This window comes from Rhamphochromis sp. 'chilingali', assembly GCF_963969265.1.
Source record: "Rhamphochromis sp. 'chilingali' genome assembly, chromosome: 15".
NCBI lineage: Eukaryota > Metazoa > Chordata > Actinopteri > Cichliformes > Cichlidae > Rhamphochromis > Rhamphochromis sp. 'chilingali'.
The window spans coordinates 17,970,554-17,988,947 of NC_137942.1; the positions used below are offsets into that span (position 1 = coordinate 17,970,554).

An 18,394-nucleotide genomic window follows, 5' to 3' on the forward strand; every position below is an offset into this window, starting at 1 on the left:
TTATTATTATTATTATTATTATTATTATATTATATATATATATTTATTTATATTTTTAAACAGCATTTTTCTCTGTGTGGAATGTAATGCAGTGACGGGTTTCCCTCTTAACTACAGTGTCGTATTTATTCACTTCTAATTAAACCCTTTAATCTTCTCTCTTGTGAGGCTCGCTGCTCACATTTTAAAGCCCACAGGAAAAATGAGACGGAGAGCCTCAAAGACATGCCGCCGTTCCTCCCTCACGATTCACTCTTTCTGCTACTTTTTTCTAGAAATAGGCAGCATGTGTGTTTTCTTCTATTTCAGTTCCGTTAAAGTGGTGTGCTGTGACAGTTTGGAGGCAAATGATGCAAAGGCATCAAACAGGATTTCACTCTTAGTCACAAGAAGGCCTGGCTGTTAGATTGAACACATGTAACATACTGGACAATAAGCAAACAGCAATCCTGTTTACAGCAGCGAGATTTTCTTTAGCTAGTTTATAAAGCTCCATTCATGGCCTAACTTGTGGGATTAAAGGCTCAGTTATAGAAGGCTTGCATTTCAGTATGTACTCTGTCCAAGAGCGAGACGAACCACTTCAATGAAGGAACAGAGCAGTGAGAATGATTATTAGCATGCTATTATTGTACATATAGGGGAGGAGAATACTGATAGTATTTAATATATACTTGTAAATATTGTACAGGCTGCACAGTACTGTTAATATATTAATTATGTTTTTGAAAATTGGTTTGCGACTCAGAGGAACATCATTTGAAAACATTCATTCATCACGTATTGTTGTTAGGACAGTTTTAAAACTAACTTACCTTGTAATGAGTACTTGCATTCGCTAGTCTTCAGTTCTTCTGCACATTGCTATCCAAGCACCTGCACAGAAGTATCCTTTGTCTGCAAGGTCACAGACCTTTTTTTTTTTCCTTCCACTCAGAGAGATTGCCAATGCTTTTCACTCTCTTTCTCCTCCACCTTCTTCCAACTCTTTTAATATATCCCCAGACAATCCTAACCAGGCAGCCCACAACCTCTAGCTCTTAAACAGCCAGGCAAGCATACTATCATTGTTTCTGAGGAAATTAAGACCCCTTTTAAAATAGAAAATGGGATGGCTTCCTCTGCATGAAGCACACACAGCCCCAAGGCCAAGGCTTGATGTGCATCTTTGATGAAGTGGGAATTCTCCTGTGCAGTGGCACAGCTGAGGACTCTGTTATTGCAAACAGGCTGTCAGCAGGAGTCGGTCTCGTCTCTTCTTACTCTATTTCACTGTTTCGCTGCTAAGTACTGCCTGAGATACAAGCACTGTACACCACACCTGCCAGAAACATTTATTAAGCCCTGCCTTGATCAGTCTCTGAATTTTAATTGAGAATAAAAGGATATTTTTACATTAAATCATCAGTTTATCAGGATAACTGAATTTGGAGGACTTGTGTCGCTCATGCAATCTGAAGAAACCAAAGCAGCACCGGCAAATGGTGATCCAGTTGTAAGCGGATTTGGACCCAAGTTGATTTCAGGCAGTGAGTCTCGAGCTAACAGAGGAGTGCACGAGGGGGTGGAGACTTTCTTACACACACTACACTCTTCATCACTTATCCTCGCTCCCTGCCTCCTTCCCTTCCTCCCGAATGTCGATTCTCTTGTTCGCTCGCTCTCCCTCCCTCCCTCCCCTGTCCCCTCCTTGTTTCTTCCCTCTGATTGGCTAAAAGGGCAGCCAGCTCTCCCCCCTCTTCAGCTTCCAGAAGAATCTACGTCACATCATGGAGTCCCAACTGTGTAATGCTCATGTTCATAACTACGATTGCACATTGTGGCATAACCTACAACAGTCTTCAGTTTTTTTTAAGAGGAAATCACCTCTTAAACTCAGCGGGTAGAATTGGGCAGGAATTATCGTGTCCATCTGCCGCCTTTAATACAGTAATAATGACAAGAGGATAATGGTAGATCACTGGGAGTGAAGGAGAAAGGGAGAGGGGAGCACAGGAAGGTGGGGAGGGATAAAGAATGAAGAGGAAATGAAGCAGATGTAGAGAGATCTGATGAGAGGCGAGCTCCAACACTATAGCGTGTGTCGTCTCTCTCTCCCCCCCCCGCCCTCCACCCGCAACATTGCTGAGCTGCAGGGAGAGGGAGATACTCGGACAGATTTGGGTGAAACTGGATCATACTATGACTGACACACACACACACACACACACACACACACACACACACACACACACACACAAACAAACGTGCACAGAAAAATGTTGCCATTTGTGACGTGTGAGCGAACATGTCTGAGTATTTACAAGGCTGAGTGTGCTTCCACGACACCATCTTGCCCTCTCCCCTCTGTGTGGGCCTCAGCATTACATAACTCTTTGTTTTTGTGTGTGATGCCGGACTAGCCGCATGTGTGCAAGTTATTCACTGCTGCCTTGCACACACTCATTTTGTCAGCCAATCGCAAGGCCCCGCTCTTTATAATACAGTTAGGCTGCAGCACAAAGATTTTCTTTTTCTTCTGGCTGGTGGTTTTTAAAGACCCCCCTTCCCCCGCAGCAAGAGCTCAAATGCCATTGTGGCTCAGTGCACATTATGTCCAGTCAGCTGGTGTTTGGGGGTCTGCTCTTGTACAGTATGTGTAGCTCTTAAGCACTTTTTTTTTTTTTTTTTTTTTTTTTTTTGCATCCTGTTTGCATTCTAGTTTACCAGCTTATTTTATTATGTAATAAAATGTGCTGAGGAGATTATCCAGTGCGCTTTGTGTCTCATGATCCATCTCATTCTGGAGCAGCTCCGTGACCCCAAGCTGACCAACATGTTTGATTTAGTGGTGGCTTCCGACCGCCTATTTCCAAATTCAGCGACTGTAAATTAGCATCCTGGGGGTGTTTTGGACTTCACGGCTCTGATGTTTGACAAGTGGATCTTGTCGGTTATAGCAGCCGTGTTTTTTATAGCAACAACTCTTATTTCAGTGTATACATTTTAGAGAGGTGTGATTAGGTAGTGATGAACAAACAAGGGATGCATCACCCATTATTAAGCTTTACACCTTCACTTACCCCAAAAGTACTAAAACCTGCATGTGGTAAAAACACAGTTTTGGTCACTGTAGATAATTTCTCCCTTTATAAAATCTATAATGGGAATAAATATTTTAACTAATTTGTGTTTTGTGAACGCTTAAAGATGAGAGCAAATCGCCTCTTTGACAGGCGTGACGATATCTGGAGCTGTAGTTGATTGTAGTCTTAGACCCTTTACCAGTAGTTCAAGTCACTTCTTGACCATGTTTGCAGTGCTGGGGGTTTTTGCAGCATTTTAATCAAATGATTTCACGGGTAACACGACTCTCTATAAGATGCAACCAATCCAGTGAGTTTGCACTCCAGTTTTGTGAAATTCTGGTAATTTGTTAGTCTGTTACTTCTCACTAATTGGCGAGCATCATATATGCGTTGCACCCATCCAGCATATGGATTAAGCTTGCTAGCCTTAACTTGGCCCTTCACTCTTCTGTCTCTTGGAAATGAAGATTGTGACAGCGTAAAACTAAACTGGAGGCTTCACAGTGGTTGCATATTTTTTTTTTTTTTAAATACATAGTAGATGCTCTCACGAATCCCCAATAAAACGTCTCAAGTACACATTAGCCTGGTAGCTGCATGCAACAGTTGACACCAAGATTGTAGATATGATGATGCATTTTTAAGCTGCAGAGAGGCTAGATATTTTCCTCTGGGGAGTAAGAGAGTGACTATTGGAGTTTAATTTTCTTTTGTAACACACCAGTTTTATAGTGATGATATACCAATGTTTTGTTCCCAACTTCTAATGTCCCTCAATTGGGAAAAAAAATAAAAATACGAATGCATGAATAAATGTTATTGGAGGTTTTTTAAATTATGTGCAGTTCTTAGGCTTCGCTGCTCATGTGAAACCCTGCAGGGCTTCGACCATGAGAAATGGCTGGTCAGAGCAGAGAGAGCCTCGCACTCTGTTGCTAAGGGTAACTAAAGCTAGTTGGATAAGAGCACTTTGCTTCAGCAGCCGTGCAAGCAGTTAATAACTAACGGCTTTTGTAGAGCGCTGAGAGGTGATCATTTCAGGGGCCATAACCTGCCACAAACCATGAACAGCTTATGTTGATGGTGCTCAGCGCTCTTTACAGCACCGTCCTGATGGAGACAATAGCCCACAATAATGTAGCAGGCAGGTCTAAGTCCATTTTCTGGTACTTGACCTCTTCAACACATATAATCTGTGAACCGGCACCATGACAGGCTGTGAGGGAGTTGGGTGTCTTGGCCATCTCTAAAGTCATCATTTTTTCTTTTATAGTGCCACCCCGAGGTTATTACAGTCCTGTGGTTCTCCAAAGAACAACCATCTGTTTGGACTGACCACTGCCTTGAGTAAATCTTGTGCATTTATAGATTTCTGCTCCTTTAGCCTTTCTGAATTTAACTTCATAGAAATCTTCCAAAAGTATCCAGGGCTTTGAAAAGAGTCAGTGAAGGAAATGCTTAACCACAGTAGCTTTACAGAAAACATTTAAAATGAATTACTGACAGTAATTTATAGAGGAAGAGGGCAGTATTCAGCAGTTCCTTTTAGTTTTCTTTAAATGTGTTATGTGTCAGATATAAGTCATATAAACGGTCTCTAGCGAGTGATTTTATTTATTTATTTGGAATATGGACCAGTCCATTTGCAACTAATCATAGTATTTTAGTACTAGTGTGTGCTCAACAGCTCTGCTTTACCCTTCCTCATCCCTGCATTTCTGTTTTCTTGTTGTTACTTATCCCCACCCATTTCATCAGTGCCAGACTCTACCAAGCTCAACCCCAGCCCTCCTCTTCCCCCCGTCAACCCCAGTGCCATCCCATCTGTACCCCCAAGCAGTGGAAATGGCAAGCGCATCCCCTCCGGAGGTCAGCCGCAGACAGCACAGCAGTCCCAGACTCCGCTCCAGCAGCGCTACCCGCCCAGAGAGGTGCCCCCACGCTTTCGTCAGCAGGAGCACAAGCAGCTGTTAAAGCGGGGCCAGCCTCTTCCCTTGGGGACGCTGCCTCTCATCACCACGGGACGTCCCACCACTAGTGAACCTGCAGCAGCAACAGTAGCCATACACGCCTCTCTTTCCTGCTCCTCTTCCACTGCAGCCAGCTTGCCCACAGGTCTGTTGGTTTGAATAAGTACATTTAATGTTTTCTAAAAAAAAAACTTGTGATGTTTAATTACATAAATCGTAAGAGGTTATTTGGAATTACTTGTTTTACTGATGATATATTCAGCTTATCCACATGAAGTGGATATAAATTGAGAATGAGGAGTGAAATTCAGTGGAGTTACATTATGTTATACATATAGATGATGCACTTCCTATAATATTGTTTGACCTGCTTGTGATGGGATAAAAATGATACGCTGCTTTTATAATGTGTTGTGGGAGCAGCAATGCTTCTTCAATTTAGCACATTGCTAGGTGGTTGCCAGGTAACCTGATGGCATCATAACATGTCATATATAATACATGTTTTGTGGATACAAATTAGATATCGTGAAATAAAATTGGATGATGCTTTTTATAGGTGCACAAATGTTAAAAACAGTTGATTTTAGCCCTGTTGCTAGGTTGTTGCTTGGCAACATGACATGGTCACAAGACTTGATATAGTTAAAAACCTTCAGGGACCTAAAATGTACCTGTGTGTCCCCTCATCCTGGTCTTGTAAGAGGAGTAAATGGACAAGGAAACAAACACACATACAGATTGTGTATTATAGTAAGATGCTACACATTTTAATCAGGCTTCTGCATGGACAACACTTTCTTGCTCTCACTGTCTGCATCACTAAAATTTAATCAAACAAGACAAAATAAAGTTGACGTTACTTAATACAATTAGAGAGTGCAGGTACTCATTGCTGCAGGATGTAAACTCTTGGTTCAGTCTGTACTCGAGCAAATTTGAGTGTATCCCATCAGTCACTGTCAAGTCTGCAGTTTTAGTTGCAACATGTAGAACACTACTCCAATAATAACTTTGGCTGGCTACAGCTACTTAGTCAAAAAGTATGTCATGCCACAACAACAACAGTGTTGGTTCTTCAAAGATCTCTACTAATATCTGTTTGACTTATCTCAGCTGTGCCAAAGAGTTCTGGCATTCTTAAAAAGCAATGGCTGTATCCACTCCTGTTTTTGTAAGGCACTGTGCTGGTAATCATGCAGTGTACCTGCAAGGCTGTGCAAATGCACAGGTGCCGCTGGCTATTGTTTATTTTCATTCAGCCTGTCTGGGAATTAGGGATGTGGATGTAGGAATACTGGGGTAAAGGATGGCAAGTAAACACAGCTGGCTATCTTTGTGTGTCTGTGTACTCTCCTTCCTGTGGTTTTATGTTTGGCAGTAAATCAGGTTCTTATGTGTTTTTAAGTGGCGGCAGGGAACGGTTATTTCCTAAAAAGGTGCTCTTTGGTGACACTTTAGGGGCACTGGACACTTTTCAATGCCTGAGGAGCAGCACAAACTTTCTCATAAATGTGTCGTCTGCTGTTTGAGTGCAGCCTTATCTCCATGGTGATAAGATGTTTATCCTGTCCACGTCTCTGTCTCCGCCTCCACCTCCACCACCTCCTCCATTATCATCTTCCTCCTACTCTTTCTTGAGCTTTCCTGACCATCCCTCCAGTATTTCCTGCTTTTGTAGGCGGAGCAACACTGCACTAGCTAGCAAGCTAGCTGGCTGCCTCAGTGGGCCTGACCTGGCATAGATAGAAAGACCGAGTGAGAAGGAATAAAAGAAAGAAGGAGAGAACTAGCATGGCAGACATCCAGTTCTGTGGGCTGAAGTGACTCATGGCTTACGGTAAAAGCTGCTGTTTCTCCCCGCCCCTCTCTGGCAGGCTGGTTCGGCTCTGCTTTTGCTCTCTCTGCGTCTTTAAACGGACTGATTACATTATGACAGACAGACAGAACGACCTCACAACACTAAAGGCAGCTCAAATGGACAGTTTTGCACAAGCATGACTCTGCGCCATCTCCCCTTGTGATTCGTCATATGTCTCTTTAGTTAACTTCAGTCGAGTTTCACTGAGTTCCCTTTTGCTCTTCTAGTTTTATCATGTTTCCATCTCATTTTACACTGTATTTCATTACCTGCCCACATGAGGCCTTTTGACGAGCAGTAAAGGTAATTCTGTGTGCACCACTGTGTATACATGCTAATGTATGTTAACGTAAACAGTCATAACTTGAATGTCCCTGCTCAACTTGACTCATAACAGTAAACAGCTGGTGTGTTTAATAGTCCAGGCTCAGGGCAAGAGTTAAGATTGTATGTCATAAAGATTATTAGCTATTCTCTGGATTAAACGGCTGTCTCTATCAGGGATATGTGAGGATATTACATAGGGAAATCCTGGCCTCCCTTTGACTTGACTTGTTTAGGTGAACTGTTATGACTGCATGGTTGAAAGTGCTAAAATTTATAGCTACCCCCTTTTTGTATTTGTGTAATGCTCTGTGGGAAAAGCCCTTAAAACATGATCAGGTTTTTTATGCCCATAAGCTGCATTAAGACAAAAATGGCATAACATTGTGGTATGAGCCGTCTTTGTCAAGTGAAAGGACAGTGCAGCTAATGTGCTAATGGCTTGTCTGGTGGAGCAGAGAGAGAGTGAGTACATGCTTGCTAGACTTGATGTGCTCTTTAAGTCTGCTGATGATGCTGTAAAAGAGCCTTGGGAATCCCCTCAAAGAGGACTGGGACATCTTGTGATGTGATTAAACATCAGCTCTCGCTGATTTTTTTTAAAAAAATTTATTTTCTTCTATCTTGTCTTTCTTACACTGTGTCCCTGCTCTTCTGACTTTGTCTGGTGTGCTGGTTGTTCTTTTCCTCAACCTCTGCCACGCCAAAACACATGCTCACACATACTGTAAGTAAAGAATGTAAAGTATCCGTGATTAGTCAGGCTCCACATACTATATTATATGTGTAACTGTGAGTCTTCCCATTATTATCACTCTCTCCCTGATGTTGCTGTTTTGTTTTTTTTGCTTTGCAACAATTCATATCCCGAGGCCCTTTCATGTAGAGAAGGCATGACACCAAGCTATTTTAAGACTGGCATGTTGAAGAAAGACCTTGACCTGGTTTATCCTTTAGAGAGGGAGGAGAAAGATGATACTGACAGCCAAACATGATGGCCAGATGTCTTTGCTGTGTACTTTTTAAAAGGCACAGATTGTCCTTCTGCCATTTTTTTCCCCTTGAGATAATGTTGAGATTATCGGCAAAGCAGTTGCAAAGAAGGCATCCATTAAATCAGGTTTTGCATATGTATATACGCACAGCTCCTGTCCTTATCTCACCCTTGTTTGTCAGAGAATTTAGCAAGCTATCTGTGCCACTTTGGCTTTGTTGCTACTGCTGCGCTGCAAATATCTATTGAGGAGTGTTATATTTGCCTTCAACAAATCTGCTGGTTATGCCTGTGGTTGATGACAGCTGGCATTGTGTCCTGTTCCACTTTGCCTTGTCAGGATATCCAGGTCACTGTTGCCATACAGTTTAACCCTGCCTCAACTCTAACTCTTAAATCTGTAACACTAAAACTTGCCATTATTGCAGAATATCCCAAACACAGCATGCAGTGACTAAATAGCTTTGTCTTGCATCTTGTTGTGGTGTGGGTGTGCAAAAGGGCCATTTTCTGCGTGCTATCAACTGGAATTGTAATGCTTATAACAAAAATGTGTCACATTAGTGGCTACCAACCCTATTAATAGCGTTTTTGATTAACCATCATCTCTAGCTGATATGTAATTTTTAAAAAATCATTACAATTCCTCTAACAATTTGTGCAAAACTGCAAACACATTTACACATTTTTCTGTCTCATGGGGAAAAAAACCCCCATCAAATCAGCTCATGTGAGCTGAGCTGAAAAGTGCCTAAAAGGATTTGTAGAGCAAAGATGCTCCATAATATCAGCAATGAAATGTTGGATACAACTTGCCCCAGTTAAGGTCAGTAAGTGGGTTGCATTGTAATAAAAATTAAACTAGTTAATTCAACTTCCCAACAGTTTCTACATCACAAATTCGCCGAATTTTTGAGTCCCTCTTGTGTTATTTTTGTTGCTTTGTGCAGAAGTAGAACAGGAAATATCAAAGTAGGAAAGACAATTTTTTTTTTTTTTTTTTTAGTTGTCTTGTTTTGTAGTACTGAGACTTCAAAATAGTATAGCATGACGCAGAACAATTGTTTTTGCAATGTTTCTGCATCAAACCCATTCTATCAATAAGTTTGATAAAACGAACCCCTGCTGCCGCTGCTGTAATGTTTTGCACTGATTACAATGCATCAAATCAAACGCAGTGTGGCGTTTGAGACCATCATAGGCAGAGGTAGCAGATTCCTGGGAGGTGCACGTTTGTGTGTTTATCAGAGAGTTCATTCATCTGGCTGGCAGCATGCATTGTCAGCTCTGTACCATCCAGTCTCTGTGCCCCTCAGGGACTTCATTAAGCCAGGATCAGTACAGCTGAGGCCCACATAGCCCTCCTAGATTATTTCCTCCTCCTATCTCTCAACATCCATCTTTGTCCTTCATTTTCTGACTTCTTTCTTTTATGTTTTCGTTCCTCTGGATCCCTCCCTTGTTCTACCCTCATCTCCATTTCCTCCACAAGTACACCCTCTGAGAATACATTGGCCGTGAAAGTATTCAGATTTCTATTACCAAACATCCGTCAAGTTCATAGGAGTACTTTACAGAAAATAGAAGGCATAGTTGAGCAAATTGTGCATGCCGTACATTTCTTGGGAAGGTGAAAAGGGAAACGTTAAAGCATTGTTTGCACAAAGAAGGCCACTTCAGCAAGGAAACTCGAGCTTCCCTCGCCTCTAGTCAGGTGTGTTGTACAAATGTTAAAGTGAAGGACAGAGAACAGAAGGCACACAGGCAGTCCAGTAACAGATCAGACCGCATCATTTTACAATCAAGAAAAATGAGCATTCAGCAAAATGACCCAAAGTGTGTTAACCGCTTTTTGAAAGAGAATTTTTAAAGCAAACAATCCTCCACCAGCTTTTGACCTGAATCACACAGACCACCTAGCTTTCCAAGCTAAAGGATCACAAACTAAATACTTGAACATTTCAAATTTTAGTGATCCCACCACTGGATATCCGAATGCTTTAGCTTTCTTTTAAACTGTAGCTTTTGCTTTTACAGTTTGCTGCACGATAAAGTAATAGATATACAACGAAGCATCCGAGTTGTTGTCAGGAAGCTGTTTGTTTTTTCCTCTACTTGGATGCACCATCTGTACTTTGTGTAAGTTAGCACACAAAGCGAGCGAGTGGCCATGACCTCACCGTGCATTAGGACCTCACAGCCGAGAGGCACAGGGGGCTGAACTTCAGCCATAAAGGGACTCTGTTCTCCACTAAACATTGACTTATTGTCTTGTTGTGTGGGTGCTGGGATCATTTGTAAACAATAGCAGCCTTGATCTAGGGAGCTGCTGCTCCCTGCTCTTCCTATCCTCTTCCCTCTCTGCCTTCTATCTCATGGGTATCTTCCTCTGTTGTCTCTGTGCGCGTCACTCCAGCACCATGTTTTGAACCAGACTAAATCACACACAAATTAGCAGATCCCTTCAACCTTGCTTATTTCATGTGTCCAGAAACCATCTCCCCAAAGTGACAGCTCTGTTTTTGATTACTGTATTTCCGACTTGCAGCCATAAATTTTGACAAAAATCGACATTTGTCATCCTGTGCATTCTTATCCTGTGTCTGTTCATGTGTGAGGAAAATTGCCATTCCAGCTCTGAAGGGCTTCTCTCGCTCTCTTTCGCCTGCTGCCGCTATTCAAGAGGCTTTCCGTCGTGGGCGGCAGCACTAATTGCAGACGGAGCTAAATGTTTAGTGACAGTTTTGAAAGGTTGAAAGATGTGAGGGCATGGGCGGGAGAGAAGAGCCCTGCTTTTTTGTTTTACATCATGGCTTGAGAGTGAATAATAAAAGTCTCCCCTCTGTTTCTCTCACTCTCATCCCCTCCCCCTCCCCGCTGAGTCGGCCGCGTCTCGGTGCTTTTCCAGAGAGGGAGAATATCCTCCATCAGGATAGGAATAGAGCGCGATATAAATAAAGCCGGAGAGAAGCAATAGATAGGAGAGGAAAGACCCAGTCAGAGCAGGGTTAGTGGGAGGGGGTGAGGAAGGAAGGGAGGTGGTGGAGGAGGATGGGGGGGGGGGGGGGGGTTGTCTCATGCCGTGCAAGAGCTGTGCAACTTCTTGGCAGCATTTCAGATATGAGCCTCAGAAGCTTGGCGAGCCGAGCAGACATATTGAGACAAGGATGGTCGCTGCGTTGCACACAACCTAGCTCTTTACAGGATGGTCGGGAGGCACCTCTCCACAGGTATTTCATTACTGTGTTGCACACTCTTCTACTTTCTTCTTGCTCTCTGTTTTTCCTCCCATCCCTGTGTTGTTTCGGCTGATTGCGTTTGCGCACTTTTAAATATTAAAGCGACAGTACACTGTCGAGCATGCAGTGTCGTGTTACGATGTTCTGTGTGTGTTATTGTGAGGAAAGCATGTGTGCTGTTGAAGCAGGAGCACTGGTTATCCAGACAGGAGATCAGAGCCTTTTTGGCTCTAGTTCAGGACTGAGAAAATGGCGGCCCTGCACTTCTCAGTCGAGTGACGCTACAGAACGACGGCGCTGTGTGTGTCAGAAATACATTGCCCTCTTTTTCTTTCTTTCTTTTTTTTTTTTTTTCCTCCCCCTTGCTCTCTTCTGCACCCTCTCTCCCTTGTCTGTAGTTGCAAGCATTAAAGTAAGCTTGAAAACATCTTGGTGCACGCATCCTATCACTTCCCTCCTGTTGTTGTGACAGTCGCCGTATTTGCATACAAACTATGCACGCATGTGAGGGCGCATGTAAACAACAGAGGCTTCAGTTTGAGATGTAGCAGAAATGAGCCAGTGAGGTGGCGCAAGGTTGATGATTGGAGTAGAGTTTATTGTTTCAGTGCTGAAAATCGCAGCCGGATTGCTTGATCCATTCTACTCGCTCTCGGAGAAATAAGATGAAGCATTTTTGCATGCAGTTGTATGGGTAGATGGATGTTTTCTGAGGTGTAGAGGTCGTAAGTAAAAGATGTTGTCATTGATTGCATTCTGCAACATGGTTCCCAAGTATGGAATTCCTTTTTTGACTTTTTGGTATAAGGATGCTCCAATCCAGCTTTTTCCAGTTCCTATACTACACCATTACAATGGCTTTGGGTAACTGCCAATACTGAGTACAGGCCCTGTGACAACTTTGAGCTGTAATCCACAGTCTGATGGAAAGAATAATGTAAGATAACATCATTTAGCCTAATTGTTGCTTTATGAACTTTGTAAATTAAGATGCTGGAGTTTAATATATATATATGTACTAAATTGGTATTTATTAGTGAAATAACTTGGGACACAGAAATGAATTAAAAAATTTAATAGATAATAATTATTTGCACTAGGGTTATTTAAGTTGAGTGTGAGGATCACTACTGTTTACTGTTTTCCTTTACAATAACGCTAGCTTCTAATATAGCCCTGCTCACAACAGGAATGTGTTGAGTCACACACTTGTATCTCAGCTGGAGTAGAGCTCAAAAGAAACAGGAAATCTGAAATAACTGAGTTGACTTGTGTTACCATGAGTGAAACGAAGGCTTTAAAACAGGTGTTAAACCAAACACAAGAGACGCTGATGGGGAAGCATTTTTGTTTATTTAGCACCTTTGAATATAAATGTCACAACAAAATGAACATTAAAAAACAAAAACTTGCCCAAAAGCATGTTTTATTTAAAATTAACTCTGGAGTTAATGGGGAGCCAGTGCAGCTGAATTGATAGCTCCCTCATATTGTGTTATGCTGCCTTCCAGTTGTAGGATTTTTCCACTCAGAAAGTTGGAGAAGCCCCGCCAACCCCGACTTCATAATCCAAGATGGTGGCAGTGCACGTCAACAGTAGTAAAACTGGGAATCTGTGCTATAAATGTTGTGTATTTGTGACTCGCTAAGCAAGCTGTACACAGAAAAACGACCAAGGTATTGTGTGTTATTGCTGGCGATGGATGAATGGTTCGACCTTGCTAAAGACCAAAATAAATCCTGCTATTTCTTGCTTTTACTACTGCTACCACAGCAGTGGCATCACTCCCAGCTTCAACTTCAGAGGTAAAATGAGCGCAGCATTAATTCAGCCTGTGCTCTGTGTGCTGACAACTGTTGTAGTAAACAGAGAGGCCCCAACAATAAAGGAATATCACATATCAGATCTGTGCGTCACTAGTTGGAAAGGTGCAGTATCTATCTGTTATGACTTCTGTTTGCAGTGTGTGTTAAATTATTTCAGCAAAAATATTTTACATGCAAATGTTTTTAATTTGATTTATTTTTAACCTTGTTTGTTATAAATAACCTTAGAAACTGAAAACTTTATTATTGATGCTTGAGCTGTATACATGCACAGTAAAATAAAGAGCAAAGCTGTCAAAAAATTAAGACTATGTTATTTTTACCTGAAGGTATTACAAAAATAAATACATTTCAGTGCATTTGAAATACATGCAGAATTTGGTTTGTTATTGATTTGCTGATATGGGTCAGTCATTCACTAAAAAAGACATTCCCTAGATAGCAGCATATGTTGCTCTAAAGCCTGTGCACATATATCTGTCAGGATTAATGGTGCACAGGTGGAGACTTGCCATGTCCACTAAAGCACCTCTGCATCATGGTTCCTGGCTTTTGAATTGTGTGTTGATTGCAAGCTGGAATGTCCCTGTCCTCTTCCGTCTGGAGCATTCCACTTCCATTATTTCTCCCAGAAATTGCTCATTTTGATTGGTCAGACCACAGAACATTGTTCCACTTCTCCTCAGTCAATCTTAAATTACCTGAGGCCCATAGAATGAGGCAGTTTTGTTTTTTTAAATGGTAGCGTAGTTTTAACTTGCATTCATGAATGCAGTGATAATGTTGACAAGTATTCCTGAGCCTGAATCTTTTTATGACCTACAATACATAATAATAATCACGATGATAATAATAGTTATTATTATTATTATTATTATTATTATACGTAGAGCAGTTTGTTTGTTTTTTTATGATAAAATATAAAATACTTCCTCTTGCAGTCTGTATGAACTTCTTCCCATCAGCCTCTCTGGAAACTTTTTTTATCTAATCATGTTACCAATTAGCTTAAAAGGTTCCAAGATAGTATTCTAGCTTTGTACCACGTTTCCAATCTTTCTGTTGTTCCTTTCTTTAAATACTCATAACTTTTCAATCATTTTCAATTAGAAAAGCAATGTTATCACTGCCATTTTTTAAAGAATTGCACTAAACTAATTGAACATTTGAGGGAAAGACGAGAGAAAAATATAATATCATGTTTTACTACAAATTCTTTAAACGTACTGAATGCACGGCACCTTATTTTGATAAATGACATATTTTAAAGTGTTTGTTCCTTTAGAAATGTGTAGTATACAAATAAAGTACATAATTTTTATTCATTTACTAATTAAAGCCCCCTCTGTTATCATATTAGTAATTTTTCCTTTTATTTATTTATTTTTATGTGGGTGGTATGTATTTTCATTTATAAAGCATGGTGAAGACACATTGCATGTTGCCATGGTATTTCAATCTTACTAAGCAAATGTGGGTGTGATGACGTATGCAACTTAGTCCCTCTGCTGTCATCCTGTTGCTCCTGCTTATGGCTCATGATTTTTTTTTTGTGTGTGTGTCTATTTTCCTTGTGTGTGTCTTTCACACAGAACTGCCCCCACAGAGTGGCCAGGGAGCCCAGTATGATAATCCCCTCTGGGGGCACCTGCCAGCCAACAGAAGTGCTACGAGTGCTGCATCTTCCACCAATCTCAGTGGCTGGGATCAACTAATTATCGACCAGAAGGACACAGAGGCTTGGCCTTCTATTACACTCAGCCAGAGCCAGGTCCCTCCAGGAGGATGCCCTTTGGACACTGACTCTGGTCACCTGACCAGCAGCAGCAGAAGCAGTAGTACTAGCAGTAGTTGTAGTACAGTGAGTATGGCCACGGGAGCAAATAGCCAAACAGGCCACTTCCCTGCCAACCACCTCAGCAGCAAAGCCAACAGTGGGCCCAGCCCTGCCAATCATACTGGAACCAGCATGCTCTCTGGCCAGGTTGCAGCCAGTCGCAGCTGGGGCCCTGGGGCTGTATCTTCCCATTGCCCCCCTCAGTCCTCAATGGGGAGTGAAACGAAGAGTGACAGCCCAGGAGGAGGAGGCAGTACTAGGAGCTGGGGTCCTTCATCATCCTCCAGCACCAACTTTAACTTGAACCTAAACCCTAATGCCAACCCGTCTGCCTGGCCCATGTTGGGGCATGACGGAAGTGGCACAGGGGGAGGCAGCTCAGGGGGAGCCAACACCATTTCACCTCCTCACTCTACACCCAACCTCTGCAATCCACCTGGCCCCCCACCAGCCCAGACCAGCACCTGTACCGGAGCCAACACTAACAGCAACTCCTCGGGGATTGGCAATGCCTGGATTACCATGATGGCTTCTGATGCAGAGCCACACCCCTCCCCGTCCACGAATGTGTCTTTCAGTTCAGAACCTCAGAACCTTAAAACTGATGGACCAAATCACACTAATAAGCAGGAACCCCCCAGCCCCATCCGCAGTTTGCCTGGCTGGGGAAGTGCACCTGTAGGCTTGGGTTCCATGACCCAGCCACCGCCAGGAGGCTCACAGGTCAATGGTGAAGATGGTAATTCAGTATGGGGTAACAGTGGCAACTCAAAGGCAAGTTCATCTAAGGAGGCACCTGGCTGGGGCCATGAAGGAGATGGAACAGGGAACTCTGGAGGCTGGGGTGAACACCCTGAAGAGACCCAGGGAGGATGGGATACACCCAGCTCTCCCGCACAGGACTCTCAGTCCATCTCATGGAGCAGGGCTGTAAGCACAGCTGCGGCTAGTGAAGGAAGCAGTGACAGCATGGAAGGCCATCCCCAGCAAAAAGACCGGTCATCCAGAGAAAAATCAGCTCCTTTGATGCCTGCCCAGGATCTGGACCCCAGGGTGCTGTGCAACAGTGGCTGGGGACAGACTCCCGTTCGCCAGCACACTTCCTGGGACATGGACGATACCAAACGTAAGAGTGATGTAGGCACTGGATCATGGGGCTCTGGCTCAACCACTCCAGTCGATGCCCAGGGGCCCTCCAACACTAACACAGGCCCTAGCCAGATGACTGACTCTGGGAGCAAAAATGATGCGCCTGGTTCTCAGGGCACTTCTAGTTGGGGTGGTAACATAGCAGCTACCAACCAGCCAAGCTCTGGTTGGGGAGAGCCACCCAGCAACATCAAGCCCCCAGGTGGCCCTGGTGGTTGGGGAAACCCTCCACCAGGAGGTCCAAGCACCAGTATACCCAAAAATGGTGGTCAGTCCTGGGGAGAGAAGCCAAGTGGGTGGGAAGATTCTCACATCAAGTCAGGATCCCAGAACTGGGGAGAACAGCCCAAAGCATCTCACACTTGGGCTAGCAGTGGAGTGAGCAATAACACAGCAGAGTGGGGGGACTCAGAAGAGAGTAAAAAGAGTCCCACTACTGCTTGGGAAGGAGAACCACGAGGCTGGGGAATGTCTTCTCAAGGACCTGGAGGTAATGGTGGCTGGGGAGAGTCACTTCCTCAGCGACCCAGTGGTCCCTCTCAAGGCTGGGGGGGCAAGCCTCAAGATGGGCCTAGTGGTAACAATGGAGGAGGGAGCATGGGGTCCTGGGGGGGATCGGGCTCAGTGAAACAAGGTCCAGGTAGGGGTGGAAATAAGCAGGAATCCTCAACAACTGAGCCTACAGGCTGGGAAGAGCCTTCCCCTCCTTCCATCCGACGCAAGATGGAGATCGATGACGGGACCTCTGCTTGGGGCGATCCCGGTACCTACAACAAGGCAGTCAATCTGTGGGACAGGAACAATTCAGGATCGTCCCAAGCTAAAGTTACTACTGGAGGCAATAATCCCCCCAGCACCAACAACAACCATCCCCACCCTCTCAATCACCCTTACCACGGGCCACCTGCACCCCTACAGAGCCACAGCCAAAACAGCCAGAACTCAGGCCCCACCAGCGGGCCTTTGGATCCTACTGTGCAACACCAGCCTGGAGCATCTCACAGCAGAGGTCCCCTGATGGCTCAAGGTAAGGTGATATAAACTATATATTATGCAGACTGTAACATGACTTGCTCAGATTTCCCTGTTTATGAATGCTAACAATGTATAGTTAATATACACAGTCAGCATTCAAATTTTGATTTCAATGAGTTTAATCTAGTTAATGGTAAACTATAATGCCTGCCTGGGTTTCCTAGTTTCTTCATCCTTGTTCACTGTTCAAAGCAAAAGGTGCTAAAAAGCTTGTTTGGTGGTTGGCTTTGTCCGCTGCTAAGCTCCAAGCTGTTGATCCACTTAAAGGTAATATCTTAACCTAGTTTACTCTCTTTGGATTTGCCTCTAATCAACTATCTAAATCAGGTGGGTAGGGCCAGGCCTGTCCCTCAGTGACGCCCTCACACTTCACAACTCTCGGCTCGACTATGGGGGCAACCCTGGCAACCTCACATGGCAGAGGAAACACAAGAATGCTGTTTACAAAGGGCCTCGTGAAAATATTGATTCACCACAAACTGTTTGAGATGGATAGGAAGTGTGTGATTATATAGGAGCCACCATCTGTCAGTAGTTGAAGTGAGGAACAGGAGGAGGAGGAGCAAGATACTATGCACTGGGCAGAAGCCTCCTGCTGGCCCTCATTTGACTCTTCATGTTGAACCCTTTGGATCAATCCTGACAGCAGGCTGTTCACTGGCTGTTTAATATAGAGTTTTAGTGACTTACGATGGATAGAAACAAACTCTTCAGATGAGATTATATCTTGTTTAGATCAGTGCACCTCTTACCCAGTGACACAAGAGGGTTGAATGTTAACTATAATTTTGAAGCAGCCTTTGGGACTTGACCTTTCCTTGGGGAGAGAGCTAAACTGAGCTTGGCGCTGCTGCAGGCCTAGAGACAGCACTCTGTCTTTCTTGCCAAAAGGGACGGGACCATGCCAAATCTTAAATGGGCATCTCCTCCCTCCATCAACCTTCCTGCTAAGCCAAACCCAGGTTTCTGCCTCTCTGCATGGCTGGCATTTCACACTTCAAAGCAGAAGGCTAAATCAGTTTAGTGGTGTTAACCGAACTCAGTTATATTTAAGCCTCAGGTTATTAGGGATCAAATACTAAAATGTTTG

At 43.5% G+C, this 18,394-nt stretch overlaps 1 protein-coding gene across 6 annotated transcripts in view; it reads left to right on the forward strand.

Moving 5' to 3' along the window:
- Nucleotides 1-18,394, forward strand: part of tnrc6c1 (trinucleotide repeat containing adaptor 6C1) — a 46,402-nt gene that overhangs the window by 14,354 nt on the left and 13,654 nt on the right. For 5 of the 6 annotated variants that reach the window (XM_080906235.1, XM_080906233.1, XM_080906234.1 and 2 more), the window contains exons 4-5: nt 4,827-5,183; nt 14,876-17,296. In XM_080906235.1, the coding sequence (XP_080762361.1) occupies nt 4,827-5,183; nt 14,876-17,296 (2,778 nt within the window). Of the gene's footprint in view, nt 1-4,826; nt 5,184-11,311; nt 11,448-14,875; nt 17,297-18,394 lie in introns of those variants that run through there. The other variant, XM_080906238.1, reaches the window with a different exon arrangement.